This window comes from Orycteropus afer, unplaced genomic scaffold, assembly GCF_000298275.1.
Source record: "Orycteropus afer afer isolate SDZICR_OR568_19922 unplaced genomic scaffold, OryAfe1.0 scaffold00047, whole genome shotgun sequence".
NCBI lineage: Eukaryota > Metazoa > Chordata > Mammalia > Tubulidentata > Orycteropodidae > Orycteropus > Orycteropus afer.
In genome coordinates, this window is record NW_006921634.1 from 8,558,180 (window position 1) to 8,576,030 (window position 17,851).

The 17,851-nt window shown below is 38.2% G+C and overlaps 1 protein-coding gene across 1 annotated transcript in view; it reads right to left on the reverse strand.

The window, feature by feature from the left end:
• The window catches only part of MTMR2 (myotubularin related protein 2), a 114,549-nt gene that overhangs the window by 7,133 nt on the left and 89,565 nt on the right, over nt 1-17,851 (reverse strand). Inside the window, exons 10-12 of the mRNA XM_007938072.2 lie at nt 10,393-10,578; nt 7,226-7,432; nt 3,978-4,070 (exon numbers count right to left, since the gene is read on the reverse strand). Of these exons, the coding sequence (XP_007936263.1) occupies nt 3,978-4,070; nt 7,226-7,432; nt 10,393-10,578 (486 nt within the window). The remainder of the gene's footprint in view (nt 1-3,977; nt 4,071-7,225; nt 7,433-10,392; nt 10,579-17,851) is intronic.

Below are 17,851 nucleotides of genomic sequence, written 5' to 3' on the forward strand. Positions count from 1 at the left end.
CCAGCCTTCTGATTAGCAGTCAAGTGCCTTAGGCACTGTGCTACCAGAGCTCCTTAGTCTTCAAAGTAACATCTTCAAAGTGACATCTTTGCTCTTTAGCACTTTAAAGAGATCTTTTGCATCAGATTTGCCCAAAGCAGTACGTCATCTGATTTCCTGACTGCTGCTTTCATTGGTGTTGACTGTGGAGCCGAGTAATATGAAATCTTTGATAACTTCAATCTTTTCTCCACTTACTGTGATGCTGCTACTGGTCCAGTTGTGAGGATTTTCATTTTCTTATGTTGAGGTGTAATCCACACTGTAGTCTTTAATCTTCATCAGTAAGAGCTTTAAGTCATGTTAACTTTCAGCAAGCAAGGCTGTGTTGTCTGCTGTGGGGAATTGCTTGATGTGGCCCTTCTAGCCATTGTCCTCCATTTTGTGATGTATTGTAAATCCTATTATCCATGCCTGTTTAAGATGGTGTGGTAATTAAGGTCATGTGTCAAGTTGACTGGGAAGCTGGTAGTAGTTATTCCCTATAATGATGAGCAATTGGCTCTCTGGTGGAATTTAGCTGCTTTTAAACTCCTGATTATAAAAGCCATCTACTTGGGCTATTTCTGTTGGAGCAGCATAGGTGGAATGTATCTTGAGTCCTGCCTTGCTGGAGGGTATAACTCAAATCACCACCCTTTGCTTCCTTGAGGGTATACATACGAATCTTCTAGGAAGGTTCACCCTCCTCTTGCTCTGGCTCTGCACTTTGGCTCATCGTCATCTCACCCTGGATTTGGGACAGCAGCTGTCATCTGATCTGCTGATTGAGGTTTGTCAAATCCCGAGAATTGGGAGGATCCTCCAAACCTACTTACACACCTAGGACTTGCCAGCCTGCCAGCCTCCACCACCACTATGTGAAACAATCCCTTGGATGTCTGTGAGTTCTGTGAGGTGTTACAGTGAAATAGAGAACCCTAAGACAGGGGAGATTACTGACAGGAGGAAGAGGAGTTAATGTCTGAAATGATGGTGTGGCACGGTAGTCTGGACATTTGGGACATCTTTAACCTCTGCCTCATGGGGATTGGCCTTGTGCTGATTTTTCTCAGAGAAATTGTTCTGCATATCACAGGTTGTTAATGAGTCTTCCTTCAGTCCTGATGCCGCATTCTTCTTCATATAGTACAGCTTCTCAGATTATCTTTTTCATATAGTATAGCTTCTCAGATTATTTGCTCACCATACAGACTGAATAAGTATGGTCAAAGGATACAACCCTGACGCACACCCTTCTTGATTTTAAACAATGCAGTACCTCAGTGTTCTGTTTTAATGATACAATCATGTGTTCTGGAATTCCCATTCTTCTCAATGTTATCCATTAATTTGTCATAATTCACACAGTCGAATGTTTTTGCATAGACAATGAAACACAAGTAAACATCATTCTGGTATTCTTTGCTTCCAGCCAAAATTCCTCTGACAGCAGCAATGATATCCCTTGTTTCATATTCTAACCTCTGAATCCAGCTTGCATTTCTGGAAGGTTCCTGTCAACACATTTGCTGCAACCGTTTATGAATTATCTTCAGCAAGATTTTAATTGTGTGATATTAATAATATTGTTAGATAATTTCTACATTCTGTAAGCTCACCTTTGTTTGGAATAGATACAAATATGGACCTCTTCTAGTCAGTTGGCCAGATAGCTGTCTTCCAAGTTTCTTGGCATAGACAAGTGACTCCAGCATGGCATCCGTTTGTTGAAACATCTCAGTGTGTATTCCATCAATTCCTTGAGCCTTGTTTGTTGCCAATTCTGTCAGTGCAGCTTCGACTTCTTCCTTAAACACCATCAGTTCTTGATCATATGCCACCTCCTGAAATGGATGAATATCGAACAATTCTTTATGGTACAGTGACTCTGTGTATTCCTTCCATCTTCTTTTGATGTTTCCTGCATCATTCAATATTCTGCCCATAGAATATTTCAATATTGCAACTCAAGGCTTGAATTTTTTCTTCAGTTTTTCAGCTTGAGAAATGCCGAGCGTGTTCTTCCCTTTTGGTTTTGTAACTCCAGGCCTTTGCACGTTTCATTATAGTAATTGGCTTTGTCTGCTCGAGCTGCTCTTTGAAATCTTTGTTCAGCTCTTTTATCTTGTCATTTCTTCTATTTACTTTAGCTACTCTCAGTTCAAGAGCAAGTTTCAGAGTCTCTTCTGACAACCATTTTATTTTTTTCTTCCTTTCCAGTCTTTGTATTGACCTTTTACTTTCCTCACGTATGATGTTCCTGATGTCATCCCACAGTTCCTCTGGTTTTCAGCCACTAGTGTTCATTGCATCAAATCTATTCTTTAGATGGTCTCTAAACTCAGACAGGATATAATCAAGGTTGTACTTTGGCTCCCATGGACTTGTTTTTGTTTTAATTGTCTTCAGTTTCAACTTGAACTTGCATATGAGCAGCTAATGGTCTGTTCCACAGTCAGCTCCTGGCCTTGTTTTGGCTGAAGATACTGAGCTGCTCCATCGCCTCTTTCCATAGATGTAGTCGATCTGATTCCTATGTATTCTATCTGGCAAAGTCCATGTGTGTAGCCGTGTTTATGTTCTTGAAAAAAGGTATTTGCAATGAGTAAGTCATTGGTCTTGCAAAATTCTATCTTGCATCATTTCTATCACCAAGGTCATATTTTCCAGCTATTGGTGATTCTTCCTTGTTTCTAACTTTTGCAATCCAATCACCAACAATAACACATCTTGATCACATGTCTGGCCAATTTCAGACTGCAGAATTTGGTAAAAATCTTCAATTTCATCATCTTTGGCTTCGGTGGTTGGTGCGTTAATTTTAATAACAGTAGTATTAACTGGCCTTCCTTGTAGGCGTATGGATATTACCCTATCACTGACAGCATTGTACTTCAGGATAGATCTTGAAACATTCTTTGTGATGATGAATGCCACACTATTCCTCTTCAATTTGTCATTCCCAGCATAGTAGATCACATGGTTGTCTGCTTCAAAATGGCCAAAACCAATCCATTTCAGCTCACTAATGCCTAGGATATTGATCTTTATGTGTTCTATTTCATTTTTGACAGCTTCAAATTTTCCTAGATTCATACTTCGCACATTCCATGTTCTGGTTATTAATGGATGTTTGCAGCTGTTTCTTCCCATTTTGAGTCTTGCTACATCAGCAAATGGAGATCCCGAAAGCTTTACTCCATCCCTGTCATTAAGGTCAACTCTACTTTGAAGAGGCAGCTCTTCCCCAGTTGTATTTTGAGTGCCTCCTGACCTAGGGGCTCATCTTCCAGCACTATATCAGAGAATGTTTCAGGGCTATTCATAAAGTTTTCCAGTAATGTATCAGATAGTATTTCACTGATATTCATAAGATTTTTTACTAGCCAGTTCTTGAAGAAGCAGATGGCCCCTTCCTTCTTCCAAGTCTGTCAGTCTGGAAGCTCTGCTGAAACCTGTCCACCATGGGTGACCCTGCTGGTATTTGAAATTCCAGTGGCATAGCCTCCAGCCTCACAGCAACATCCAAGTCACTAAAGTATGACAAACTGACAGATGAGTGGATATCCGACATAAGTTACGTATCTTGTCATTTGCCAGACACAGTCAGTAAACTGAAGAAAAACAGGTGATCTGTCTGTGTCTGCATGGTTTTTATCTCCATGACCACTCTATGGGAGTGGAACAAGAGCTGGCAATTTGCTTCCTTAAAGATTACAGCTCTGTAAACCCTAAGGGGCAGTTCTACCCTGTCCTATTGGGTCACTGTGAATCAGAATCAACTGGATAGCACACAAAAACAACTTAGTTTATAGTATGACAATAAATAATAGTCCTATCACATGGCAACTTTACAAGAATTTTCATTTTACAGGAAAGGTGGTGATCGAGTCTCACAACTCTGACTGGAATGTTTGACAGAGATATGTAAGAATGGATATCCCAGATTAAGTTACCTGTCTTGTCATTTGCCAGACACAGTCAATAAACTGAAGAAAAACAGGCGATCTGTCTGCATCTGCATGGTTCTTATCTCCATGGCCCACTCTCTAAAGCAAAGACAGTGAAATATTCTATGAGCTTTGGGGAGTTTTTTGTTTTTCATTTTTAATAAATATAATTCTATTTTTCAGTAATATTTGTTCAATATAAAAAAAAGAGATTCTTCTTAAAAAGCATTGCAAGTAAGTAAAAAACACACATAATCCTACCAAGCAGAAATAGCTACTAACATTTTGATGTACAAATTGCTAGATTTTTTTCTGACATTAGATGCCTATAATAGGAATTACCACTTTGCTTAATGTAGGAAACCCAGCTCCTAAAAGGCTGTTAATAGAGGATTGGAGCAGTCAGACCTCACAGCCCAGATATTTGTCCTGAAGATTTAATTTCCCTCTAATAAATAACATTTATTTGTACAAGGACCTTAGGAAGCACCCCTCTCTTTTAATAGAGTAAAACCTGCAAAATACAGAACTTGTGTAAGGCAAAAACCGGTCAGAGAAGGAAAACTCAAATATTTTCCACTAAAAGCAGAGACAGAAAAGTGGTAACAGTGCACCCTGTCAAAAGCAGAAAACTTGGCAGACCCAGAAAAACAGGGCAGTCCTGTTGAGTTCTGGCTTTCACAGTTTTCACTGTATTTCAACCAATAACACATATCACAACAGGCTGAATGGAGAAGTAGATATGAAAATTTAGCTGTCTTCATTAAAGGAATATTCAAATATGTGAAAAATGCCTCTCTTCTCAATACACTTTTTTTTTGTTTTGGAAAACAGTTTTCATAAAAACATATTTTATATTTAAATTTATATATTACTCTTTTATAATAAATATTTACTAATTCAAGTTAATATTTTTAAAGTTCTTTCATTTAATTTCTAATATGAAAAATATTAGTAGATATAACCCAAATAAACAAAGTTCTTTGGGGTCATCAACAATGAGGTTCTGAAACCAAAAATTTTAAGAATCATTGCCCTACATGAATCATGTGAACATACTCCCTGACTGAATGCCCTCTAATTGTTAAAATTATGCTTTCAGGTAACAACTAGAAAAAAAATAAATTTGGTAACCTATGTTAGCAATTTAGAATCCACAGCAACCTCACACAGTCTGAAATGCTTATGATTTTAGCCACGTTTCTATGAACTTGCAAAGCTTTGGCTTTTTTCTTTGCAGAAAGAATTTTTTTCTTAAATAGTCTTTTTATGATAAGTATACTTTATAGTAAACTGAAAAATAATGTGCCCTCTGAATAGATACCCCAAACCAAAACCAAACCAGATTCACTGCTGTTGAGTCTAATCTGACTCATAGCGACCATTCCTTGGGTTTCCAAGGCGGTACCTCTAGGGAAGTAGGTTGCCCATTCTTCCTCCTGAGGAGTGGTTGGTGGGTTCGAACTGCCAGGCTTCTGGTTAGCATTCAAATGCCTTAGGCACTATGCCACCAGAGCTTGTTAGATGCATAATTTTATTTAATAGTTCCAATTCAAAAGAAGAAACTAGCTTTAAATGTCCGTACCATACCTTTCAGTTGTTAATAAATATTGCTTGCTGGTATACATTGGTAACTTTTAAATACTGAAGCCTAACGTTAGAGATGGCATGTGGGAAAAGATCTTTCAGAAAGTTTTTCAGCCAATCTGATAAAATCCTACCCAGAAACCAAGCCCTCAGTGGCTTTGAGGCCTCTGACAATCTGCCTCCCCACTGTAGAATTGGCTAAACGTACCCCTCCCATAAATCTATCCTCACCATGCTCATTCTTAGCGAGGTATTTGCTCAGGATTACAACTAACATATATGGACAACACATGAGAAGACCAATGCCAACAAGAGTACTATTCAAGTTCTCTGATTCCAAATTTAGTGTTTTACTTACTATTGAGCTTAGCAGAAGCATAGCTGGAAACCACTTGAACATTTATTTAACTAACAGCTCCATGAATCCAAACTACGATGTAAGGAAAAAACAAATGCAAAAATATGGTATCATTCAAATACTACATATAATAGCTCCATTCTTGTATTTAAGGAACTGTGATTAGTTCTGGGTACCGCACTTATACAAAGCCATGAATAAAGTCCAGGGAACAATGTAGGGATTGTGAGGAGGTTGTTAGGTAGACAGAAATGACTGAAGAAAAATGACTTTTATCCTTAAGAACTGAAGATTGTGGGTGATAGGATTGAAAGCAGCTTTCAAATATTTGAAGGGCTACCTTAATTTGGAGAAGGAATCATATTTGTTCTTCTCATGTCTTCACAGGGGAATCTACGACAACAGTAATCAAATTTCAGCTCACTATCAAGAAGAAGGTAGAAAGTCCAGCAAGTAGACTTTCCTGGAAGTGTGACTGGCTAGCCTTAGGAAAGGACTCACTATTTATTTCTGGAGGTGCTAATAAGACTAAAAGATGATTGGCAGGGACACCAAAGAAGACATTCAAGTAACAAAGAACACCTGGACTCTGAAGTTCTTCCAATTCTGAGATTTGACAACAACACTAGTACCACAATAAATTCTGAGCCTCAAAGAGGGCTCAAAAATTTGCCATTTTCATAAAACTATCTGTAAACATTTCCAAAGTGTTAGTACCTTAAAAAGTTTAATAGAAAAAGCTATGCATTTTATTCCCAGCTCTGAGTTAAGCTTTTATTTTTACTCTATGATTTCTTTCAGTCCAGTCTATTTTAGACCCTGATCCTACATGAACCATGCTATTCTGTATGGCTACATAAGCCATTCTCAACTTTTTACAACTTTACAGGAAAAGCCAAAAGTGCCTTGTAATTCCTGGACTTTCCTACTAAACTGACTATCATTTGTAGGTGGAAACACTCATGGAAATCATTTAACAATATCTGATGTTTTCTGGTAGAGATCACAGAAAAGACAGTGCCAGACACTGGACAAAATGCCAGTCCTGACTCGAGACTGCAGAGTAACTTCCTCAGAAGGAAGATGGGGCAATCTACTCCTGTAGTGATACTGCCTCGGAAATCCAAGGAGGGGTAGCTATGAGTCACAGCACATAACAACAACAACAACAATAACTTTCCAAAGCAAAAACTTCTCAAGAGATCATCCTAGAATAAGTGATCAGTTTTTAGGTGAACATCTAATGAAAGGGCACAATTTTTGCATGCCTTATTGAGATGCACATGATACACCAAGGTTCTTCACTCACTAGTTGAAAGCGATGTCCAAAGCTTAGCCACTCTTTCTCCACAAGGACTTCAAATCCTCGAATGGTTCTATAATATCCATCCAACATGAGCATGGCCAGAGAAGTTAGCTGAGCTGTGCGGTCCCAACCATCACTGCAATGTACTACCACAGACGTCTTCCCTGACTCAACTTTGTCAGCAATCCTAAGAGCCCCTGCAAGAATAAGCTTGAGAACAGATTTTTTAAATTAAATTTTTGAAGAACTGAATGTGTTCTTCAAAATTTACTAATAGAGATTTGTTACAGATAACTGTCTCACTAACATGGAGAGAAAAACTATCTGCCCTTTCCTATAAAGAATTTTTGTAAATGATACAAAATACATAAATCTTGCTTTTAAAACTAAAAACATTTCATAAATGCAGACACTTACTAATTTGAACAATGAAATATCTAAATGAAAGGTACCTTCAAGTGCTAAACAGATAAACAGTATGAATAAAAGAAAAGAAGGGTTATGTTCTAAAGAGATCTAAGAATTATCTGATATTCTAGTATCATCTATTTAAAATAATTAAGATGCCAAATAAATCATTATTTATTACTGAAAACAACGCTTATTTCATCAAATTAGAATAAGTATCTGAAAACAATACAACAGGATCTCTTCTAAAATATTATATAGCATTTATTGTTTCGACCAAAGTTTTTATACAAGTCACACAGCACACAGCAAGCATAGTGTAAATCTTTAAAACAAGTTACTTTCTGTGATATGGTGTCATAAATATTCATATCTGATAAACATATCATATTAATTTATCTAGATCTAAAACAACTTTAGTTCATTTTTTAAGCATACATATATTCTTTGCAAAATAACTTTTCCTGAAATCGATCTTAAAAACATCACAGCCCCAGTCTTCTCTGCAATGGTCAGATCATACTTAAGAACAGTATGGTTCACTAACATAGATCAGAATTAAGGAAAACAGGCTTACTAGTCTTGGAGAATACCATGACAACCACCTTTTTGATCATAACTGTACATATATTCTAGAAATGGGTTATTCTACAGCAATCTCAATCTTGACTAAGCATCAGTCATCCAAGAGAATTAAAAAAAAAAAAAAAAAGAAGAAGATGCCTGGGTCCTATTCTCCAGTGGTGCTAATTCACTATGTTAAGTAACTTCCACCAATGATTTAAATGCATATCCAGATTTAAGAATCATTGAACCAAATAAAGTTCAGAAGAGTTGGAAAGTTAGGACTGATCAGAGAGTTTCAAAGTTATCACTTTAAATCATTAATTCATTAAATAACCATTTATGGTTTTACTATGTGACAAGGAGCTCTGATGGCATAGTGAGTAAGGCATTTGGCTGCTAACCAGAAAGTTGGCAGTTCTAACCCATCAGCTGCTCCACTGGAGGAAGATGAGGCAATCTACTTCTGTAAAGATTTACACCCTTGGAAACCCAATGGACATCACTTTTAGTCAGCATCAACTCAATGGCAGTGGGTTTTTTTGTTTTTTTTTTACTATGTGATGGGCTGCTTTAGGTGCTGAACATACAACATTCAACAGACACAGTGCCTAATTAATGAAGTCTGCATTCTACTTAGGGCATAAAACATATGCAAATAAGGAAATATATAGGATGCCAAATGGCAATAAATGAAAGAGCATCACGTGGTGTACAGACAGTGCTGGCAAAACTGTTGTTTTGTGTATTATGGTTGGGAAAGGATTCTCTGAGGTGATATTCAGGCAGAGATCTGAAGAAAGTGAGTGGATAAGCCTTAAGGGCATAAAGACTGAGAGAGAAGTGTACATTCCAGGCACAATTCTATCTTTTACACCTCTCAAACCAAAACAACCAAAGTCACTACCATCAAGTTGATTTGACTCACTGCGACACTGCGTGCCTTCTGAGGCAGTATCTCTACAGAATATCTTCTACAGAAGTGGATTGCCCAAACTTCCTTCCAAGGAGTGGCTAGCAGGTTTGAACCGCCAGCCTCTGTTTAGCAGTCAAATGCCTTAGGTACTACGCCACCAGAGCCCTAGGGAAACTTATTTTTCTCATGGCCAGCCCTTTGGAGAAAACAAATCTGGTTGTGAAATGACCTAGAATTTTGAGACAGTACACAGAAACTTATGTTAGTTTGAAATCAAGTCTTAACAGTTTTATATTTGCACACCAAACACTTTAAAGATGGGCTACAAGAACATGCTAATTGATGAATGTATAAAATTTATTACATTCAGTGGTAGATGATAAATAATAATAAAATAGTCTATAATTATAATTCTCATTGGTTTAGTTTGGCCTTCTGTTCAATTTTGTCAAGATTTTAGAGATTTTAATGAGTGCAAGCCTGCTCCTTCTTAACACAAAAAACTGCATTTCTCATTATTTCAGACTATTTAATACAATGTGGTTATATAAGTCTATATTTTGGTATGTTAATGAAATTCAGACCACATCTGAAAGTACAAGTAACTATATTAACTGAAATAATAGTTTGGCACTTGAAACATAGTATCAGCAGGCCAGGCAAATTAATATTTACACCATGGACTCCAAATCATTTTACACACAAATGGCATTATTCATTCAACTACTCTACCTTATTTTCCTGACAAGAATGGTCTTAACTTTACAAATCATACAGCCAGTATTTACTGTATGTCTGTTACTTACACAGATAGTGCTGCCCCACCTCCTGAAAAGAGCATTAAAAAATACAATTTAACCATTTCTGGTTTTCATGAGTTGGCAATATACTTTGATTGACACATAAAAGCAATTAAATGAAGTATAGGATCGTACTTAAATAAATGGTGTGTGGGCTAGTGTTCAGAGTTCAGAGAAAATGGAAATAGTTGTGATCTGGGAAGACTTCATAGAAGAACTAAAGTATGAATTGGGATTTGGCAGAATTAAAATAAGATGGGAAAGAACAGGAAAGAAAGAAATACAATAGAATCAAATGCACCAACTCAGATATCAAAATTTAAAGTAGTTCTAATTATTAAAGCAGCTATCAATTTTTCATTGCTTAGGAAGGTACCTTCATGTTGATTTTAATAGTAAACAAATAACCAATATAGACAAAGGAGCAGAGAAAGTTGTTTGATATTCTATAATAGTATAAGAAAATAGTAACATATACCCACCTTAATGTGTTCCAGCCAGTGAGTAGATTCCAAGTTAGACAACCAATGAGTTTCTTCAATGTTGGGGTATACAATCTCCTTAAGCTTTCTTAATGATTCTCTCATAACATGAATATTGTGGATATCCAAAAAAACTAGTTCTGCATTTTGATACGCATCTTCACTTTCATAACCTCCACCCTTGGCCTAGAAAAAGGCATACACCACAGGAAATAATAAATGCAATGCTTACAGATATCAATTAAAAAGTGTGAAAAAAAGTCCAGTAGCATAAAAAAAAAAAAAAAAGAGACATATAATAGTGACTAAGAAAACCCCAGAGTTCCTATGTGGCGTGACAGGTTTGCCATTGATTGCTAACCAAAGGTTCAAGCCCACCCTAAGCCCAGTCAGTGGTACCATGGAGGATAGATAGCCCTGCTGATCTGCTTTCATTAAGATTACTGCCAAGAAAACATTATGGAGCAGTTCTACTATGCAACACATGACGTCACCGTAAGTCAGAGATCAACTGGATAGTGATTAATACCAACAGAAAAACCCAAGGGAAAATGGCTGAGGGCAACTTAGACAATCATTTTCTATCTCCTATTCTGCTTTGTAAAACAGGAATGTACACCATAACTCTGGCTTCCTTACATGGGTGTATAAAATAAAATAGGCTCCCATTGAGCCAAGGAAGAGACAAATTTAACTTCAAAAAATAGATATTTGCAATGAGTTAAAAAATATAAAATATATTCAAATACACTGGTTCATAACAATAACACAATGCAACACACTGCCATCAAGTCAGATCTGACTCATAGTGACCCCTCCTTGGGTTTCCGAGGCACTATCACTATGGAAGTAGATTGCCCAACCTTCCTTCCAAGGAGCAGCTGGTGGGTTTGAACCGCCAGCCTTCTGGTTAGCAGTCAAATGCCTTAGGTACTACACCACCAGAGCTCCTGCTCATAACAATACTTCAAAAAATTAGTCATCTTGAATGACAGAGAGTATATTCATTATTGGGAAAGACAATAAGTAAGAGGAAAGAATCAAGCATTTATTCTGTTTTTCTTCATGAACTAAACTACCAGTTAAGGAAAATATAGATAAGACAGAGTGCCTCTTTATAGAAAGAGTTCAACTAACAGCTGAGCAAGAACTCATGAAATTAGAATATCACTATTTTGCAGCCCTTACTGAATTGATGTATCTAGGTATTAACCATCAACAGTTGCTAACACTCCAAAAAAGAAAATCAATTTGAAATTATGTGTCTTCTGATATACTACCTATATCAATCCCAAAACCAAACCCATTGCCCTTGAATCAATTTCAACTAACAGTGACCCTACTGGACAGAGTAAAACTTGGAAAAAGTTTGCAAAGTTATAATCTTTATGGATGCAGACTACCACATCTTTCTTTCACAAAGTAGCTAGTGGGTTAGAACCATCATCCTTTTGGTTAGCAGCCTAGCACTTAATCACCGCTATACTAGGGCTCCCTTGTATTACATATCACCTTGCCAAAAAGATCAAACTCTGGATTTATATACCAAATCTGAAGGAAATTCAGAGGACCGAAGCAAGTTGAACCACATCATAAATATGCAATCATCAAAATTCAGACTATAAGACACTCTACAGATAAAATATGGGAGCTCTGGTAGCGTAGTGCCCAAGGCACTTGACTGCTAACCAGAAGGCTGGCAGTTCAAACCCACCAGCCACTCCTCAGAAGGAAGATGGGGCAATCTACTTCCGTAGTGATACTGCCTCGGAAACCCAAGGAAGGGTCGCTATGAGTCAGGTCTGACTCGACGGCACATAACAACAACAACTCAGATAAAATATAAGGAAAAAAAGGGATGAGTGAAAGACAGAGACAAAATAATGCCCTGCTAACACATTTTGCCCAATCCCATTACAACAGAGACCTGAAAAAACTGAGTGAAACAGATACACATAACAGTCCTGAAATTCTGAGCATCAAATGAGAGGATGAAGAATTAGATTGGGAGTGGATTGGAAAGGAGATGGAGCAAGGTCAATGACCTGGGAAAGAAAACAAGCCAGAACCAGGCAAAATGTCATCATTTTAAGCATGGAGGATCAGACACAGATGAGGAGAAAACAACTTCACAGAATCCACAGGTGATAAACACACAGTGCAGACAGATCAGAAGGAATTCAAGGTAAGCAGAAGACATGTGGGAGCTAGGAGAGAGCCAGAGAAAGTGAATGAAGTAACTCACCACAGTAGATACTAGTCATTTGGGCTAAGGACCTATGCAAGGAGAAAAGGCTGTGTCAGAGCAGTCTGAGAAGCTAGTCTCAGGGTGGCCTTTTACTTGAGTCTAGGCACGAGCTGGATCAATGGCTGCATGTGCCCAGAAGGATACCAGACCCAAGCCAGTGAATTGTGACTGGAGAGCTGCATTCTCTGCTCTAACAAGCACAGCTTCCCAAATGAATAGGGGTGAAACCTCTGCCTGTGCCCACCCAAGCTGGTGGCTAGGGAAGTCCCACTTGGATCCACCAGCCACCTCCTCTGCATCCTACCCACCCTCAGCAACTCACACCAGACAGACCAACCCAGGGGCTGCGGCTCTCCTTTCTGATGCTGTGTCACTGACTTTTCTCACAATGAAAACAACAGGCACACAGCTGCAGCCTACTCTCTTGAAGGTACCTGTTTTGGTTAACTAGTTCTGCTCTGACAAGAATATACCACAACTGAGATGGCCTTAACAAACAGGAGTCTATTCTTACAATTTGGAGGCTTTAAGTCCAAGTTCAAAGTGCCAGGCTCTAGAGGCTGGGTGAAAGTCCCTCGACCTTGGGCTTCAGCTCTGCCTCTCACTCCCGGCCCACTGGAGCTAGAGGCATCTCTTCACTCAGGCAGCTACTGGCTGCTGAGGTGAACAAGCCCAAGGTCGACAAATAAAATGGCACAGCCCCAATATTACCAAACCACATGGCCGGCCATTAACTCAAGTCCATTGTAAATCCCAAGGTCGACAGACCATGGCAAGCTGCTGAACACAGCTACATGCAGGGTCCAAGCGTGCCATAAACTAGAGACCATTCCCAAAGCTGCTTCTTATATACGGGAAGCTGACCACATACCCAAAGCAGCTGTTCAGGTGCTTGTGGTAGATTCCACCATGGAGTTGATTCCCAGTTTCATCATGGGGAATAACTACCACCAGCTGCCCAGCCACTCAACCAGGCCCAGCCAAGTTGACACACAAACATAACCACCACAGTACCCATTCACACAAGGTTCCTTTCACCTCCGTGGACACAGACCCTGGTGGATCAACAGTCTGTTCCACAATAACCTGCTCCCAGGGCTGGCTGCTGCTGATAACCACAAAAATTCCTCCTCCTCAGTGTCCTTATTTTCCTCCTTTTCTTTATCCCAATTTTCCTTCCCTTTTATGTTATTTCTCCCTTTCTTTTTTACCAATCTTTCTTCTCATCCACCCTCTCCTTTTCTTTCTATTTTTTTTTTATCTTTTATTTTTATTGTTTTTATTCTTTTTTGTCTCATCTTTTTCATCTTGGGGTTTTTTTTTTGTTTTTTTTTTCTTTCCTGCCCTATCCAACTGGCAGTAACTCTCCACTAGTCATGTATATCTACTATACCAACCATTTCACCCAATGGACAAGCACCACCACCATCTCCTGCACCACTGGATCAATGACAAGATAGTGGGCAACACTGGCTAATCCATCCATAGCTGCTCTTCATGACAAACAGATACCCACTCCACATTCCCACTGGTTATTCCACCAACCAGAGATAGTTGGAGAGTGCCCCAGTGTTGCCAAGTTAACAACCAAAGAAGCAAACCTGCTCCACACATCTGGATATATCAAAACAAAGCAAAACAAAACACCAGGCTGAAACAAACCAATACATAACCAACAAACAAAAACAATTTCAAAATGTCCCAGAGACAACAGACAACTTTGATTTAAACAAACAAAAGAGCAGGTTAAGATACAGGAAGCAAGTGACTAAAATAAAGAACTAGGAAATCTTTCTGAGGAAAGGCAGGTAATGGAACTATTTTATAAAGAATTCAAAAGAGAGATATATATAGGACTTCCAGGAGCTCAAGGAAACCGTAAAAAAAAAGAGGAAAAGGCAGACAATACCCTTGAACAATTCAAGAAAACAATACAAGAGCATAACGACAAAATGAATAGACAATCAGAAATTATACAAAAAACAGAATTAGAAATGGAAGATTAACACTTGCTGTTAGGTGCCGTCAAGTTGTCTCTCACAGCAACCTTATGCACAGCAGAATGAAACACTGCCCGGTCCTGTGCCAGCCTCACGATCCTGAGCCCATCTACGACATACTCATCTCATTGAGGGCCTTCCCCTTTTTCGTTACCCCTCCACTTTACCAAACACAATATCCTTCTCCAGGGAATGGTTCCTTCTGACCACATGACCAAAGTAGGTGAGATGAACTCTGGCCATTCTCGCTACCAAGGAGCATTCCAGCTGCACTTTTTCCAAGACAGATTTGTTAGTCCTTGTAGCAGTCCATGGTACTCTGAGCACTCTTCTCCGACACCACAACTCAAAAGTCAACTCTTCTTTGGTCTTCCTTATTCATTGTCCAACTCTCACATGTGTAAGAAGTATTTGAAAATACCATGGCTTGGGTTAGGCACACCTTAGTCTTCAAGGAGACATTTTTGCTCTTCATCACCTGAAAGAGGTCTTTTGCAGTAGATTGGCCCAATGCAATATGTCATCTGATGTCTTGACCACTGCTTCCATGAGTGTTGACAGCAGAATCAAGTACTAGGAAGTCCTTGACAAATTCAGTTTTTTCTCCATTCATCATGAAGCTTGTATTGGACCAGTTGTGAGGATTTTTTTTTTTTTCTTTATATTGAATTCTAATCCATACTGCAGACTGTAGTCTTTAACCTTCATCAGTAAGTACTTCAAGTCATCCTCACTTTCAGTAAGCCAAGTTGTGTCATCTGCGTATTGCAGGTTGTTAATTAGTCTTCCTCCAATCCTGATACCACATTCTTCTTCAAATAATCCAGCTTCTCGGATTATTTGCTCAGCATACAGATTGAATAAGTATGGTGAAAGGATACAACCCTGATGCACTCCCTTCTTGATTTTAAACCATGCAGTATCCCCTTGTTCTCTTTGAACAACAGTCTCCTGATCTATGTACGGTTCCTCATGTGTACAATCAAGTGTTCTGGAATTCCCATTCTTCTCAATGTTATCCATAATTTGTTGTGATCCACATGATCTAATGTTTTTGCACAGTCAATAAAACATAAGTAAACATCTTTCTGGTATTCTTTGCTTTCAACTAAGATCCATCTGACATCAGCAATGATATCCTTCGTTCCACATCCTCTTCTGAATCCAGCTTGCATTTCTGGAAGCTCTGTCAATATATTGCTGCAACTGTTTTTGAATTATCTTCAGTAAGATTTTACTTGCATGTGATATTAACGATCAATGCAAACACAAAGCACTGCCGTCGAGTCAGATCCAACTCAGAGTGACCTCTCCTTGGGTTTCCGAGGTGGTATCACTACAGAAATAGATTGCCCAACTTTCCTTCTGAGGAGTGGCTAGTGGGTTTGAACCACCAGCCTTCTGGTTAGCAGTCAAATGCCTTAGGCACTATCCCCCCAGAGCTCCTGATATTGTTAGAAAGTTTCCACTTTCAATGGGATCACCTTTCTTTGGAATGGGTACAAATATGGATCTCTTCTAGTCAGTTAGTCAGGTAGCTGTCCACCAAATCTCTTGGCATAGCTGAGTGAGTTCTTCCAGTGGGGCACTCGTTTGTTGAAACATCTCAGTGGGTATTCTGCCAATTCCTGGAGCCTTGTTCTTAACACTAAAATTACAGAAATAGATAACACATTGAGAAGACAAAAGAGTAGAATCAAATCGGATGAATAATGCATTAGCCAGCTTGAAGATAAATCCCTTGACACCAGTTTACATGAAGAACAATCAGAAAATACACTGAAAAAAGTATAAGAGTTATATAGGATGACATCAAGAGAAATAACCTACATGTGACTGGTAGTCCAGAACAAGGAGAGGCAAATAAAACCACAGAAAAAAATTGTCAGAGACCTGTTACCAGGAACTTCCTCAATATTAAAAAAGATGAAAATATACCCATCCAAGAAGCTTAAGGAACCCCATGCAGGATAGACACCAACAGAAAGTCCCTAAGATATAATCAAACATTCCAAAACTAAAGACAAAGAAATAATTTTGAGAGCAGCTCAGGAAAAAAATGTGACCTACAAAGGGCAACCAATAAAATGAAGCTCTAATTTTTCTGCAGAAACCATGTAGACAAGAAGGCAATGGGATGACATGTACAAAACCTTTGAAGGAAAAAATTGCCAACCAGGAATTACATATCCAGTAAAACTTCCCATTGAACATGATGGTGAAATCAGGACATTCCCAGACAAACAGTAATTAAGGGTAAAATGCAAAGGGAAGTCCTTTGGACAGGAAACCAATAGTGGAAGACAACAACCTAAGATTAAGAGACATGACATTACCACCCAGAAACCAATCCAGAAAAAGAATTTCCCAAACTGAAATAGCCTTACTAAATGGAAAATAGAGAAACAGAGATGTCCATCTGTAAATGACAAGAACTATATAGCAAAAAAGAAGGAATAAATGGTACAACTACAGAGCTTCCAAATGGAGAGGTAATCAGGAAGATATCAATATAGAACAGACTATTCCAAATGTAGGAACATAAAAATTTACTACAGGGTAACAACAAAGAAAATTAATAAGCATTCTAATGAAACAAAGTGTTAGTAAACACAAAATCAGCAACAATCAAGAAAAGGAAAAATAAACTTGATAACAAAATGAACTCAGCACAGAAAAATATTCAAAATGAAGAAACCACCCACACCACAATAAAAAACAAAACAATGACATCAGAAAATTTATACCTATCATTAATAATGCTGACTGTGAATGGATTAAATGCACCAGTCAAGAGAAAGAAAAAGGCAAGATGGGTAAGAAAATGAGACCCATCATTATGCTTTCTACAAGAGAGTTACCTCAGACAGAAAGATAATAATAATAAATTAAAAATCAAGGAATGGAAAAAAATATATCAGGATAATGGCAACCAAAAGTAAGAAGGAGTAGTAATATTAATTTCCGATAAAACAGACTTCAAGGAGGAAATCAGCATAAAGGACAGGGAAGAGCATTATAGGATGATAAAAGAGTCAATCAACCAAAAGGACAAAACCATAATAAACATCTACGCACCCAATTGAAAGAGCTACAAAATACATAAAGTAATCATTAATTGACTTGAAAGGAGAAATAAATAGCAAACCACTTTCAATTAAGTACAAAACAGCTAGAAAAAAACTCAACAAAGATACAGAAGATCTCAACA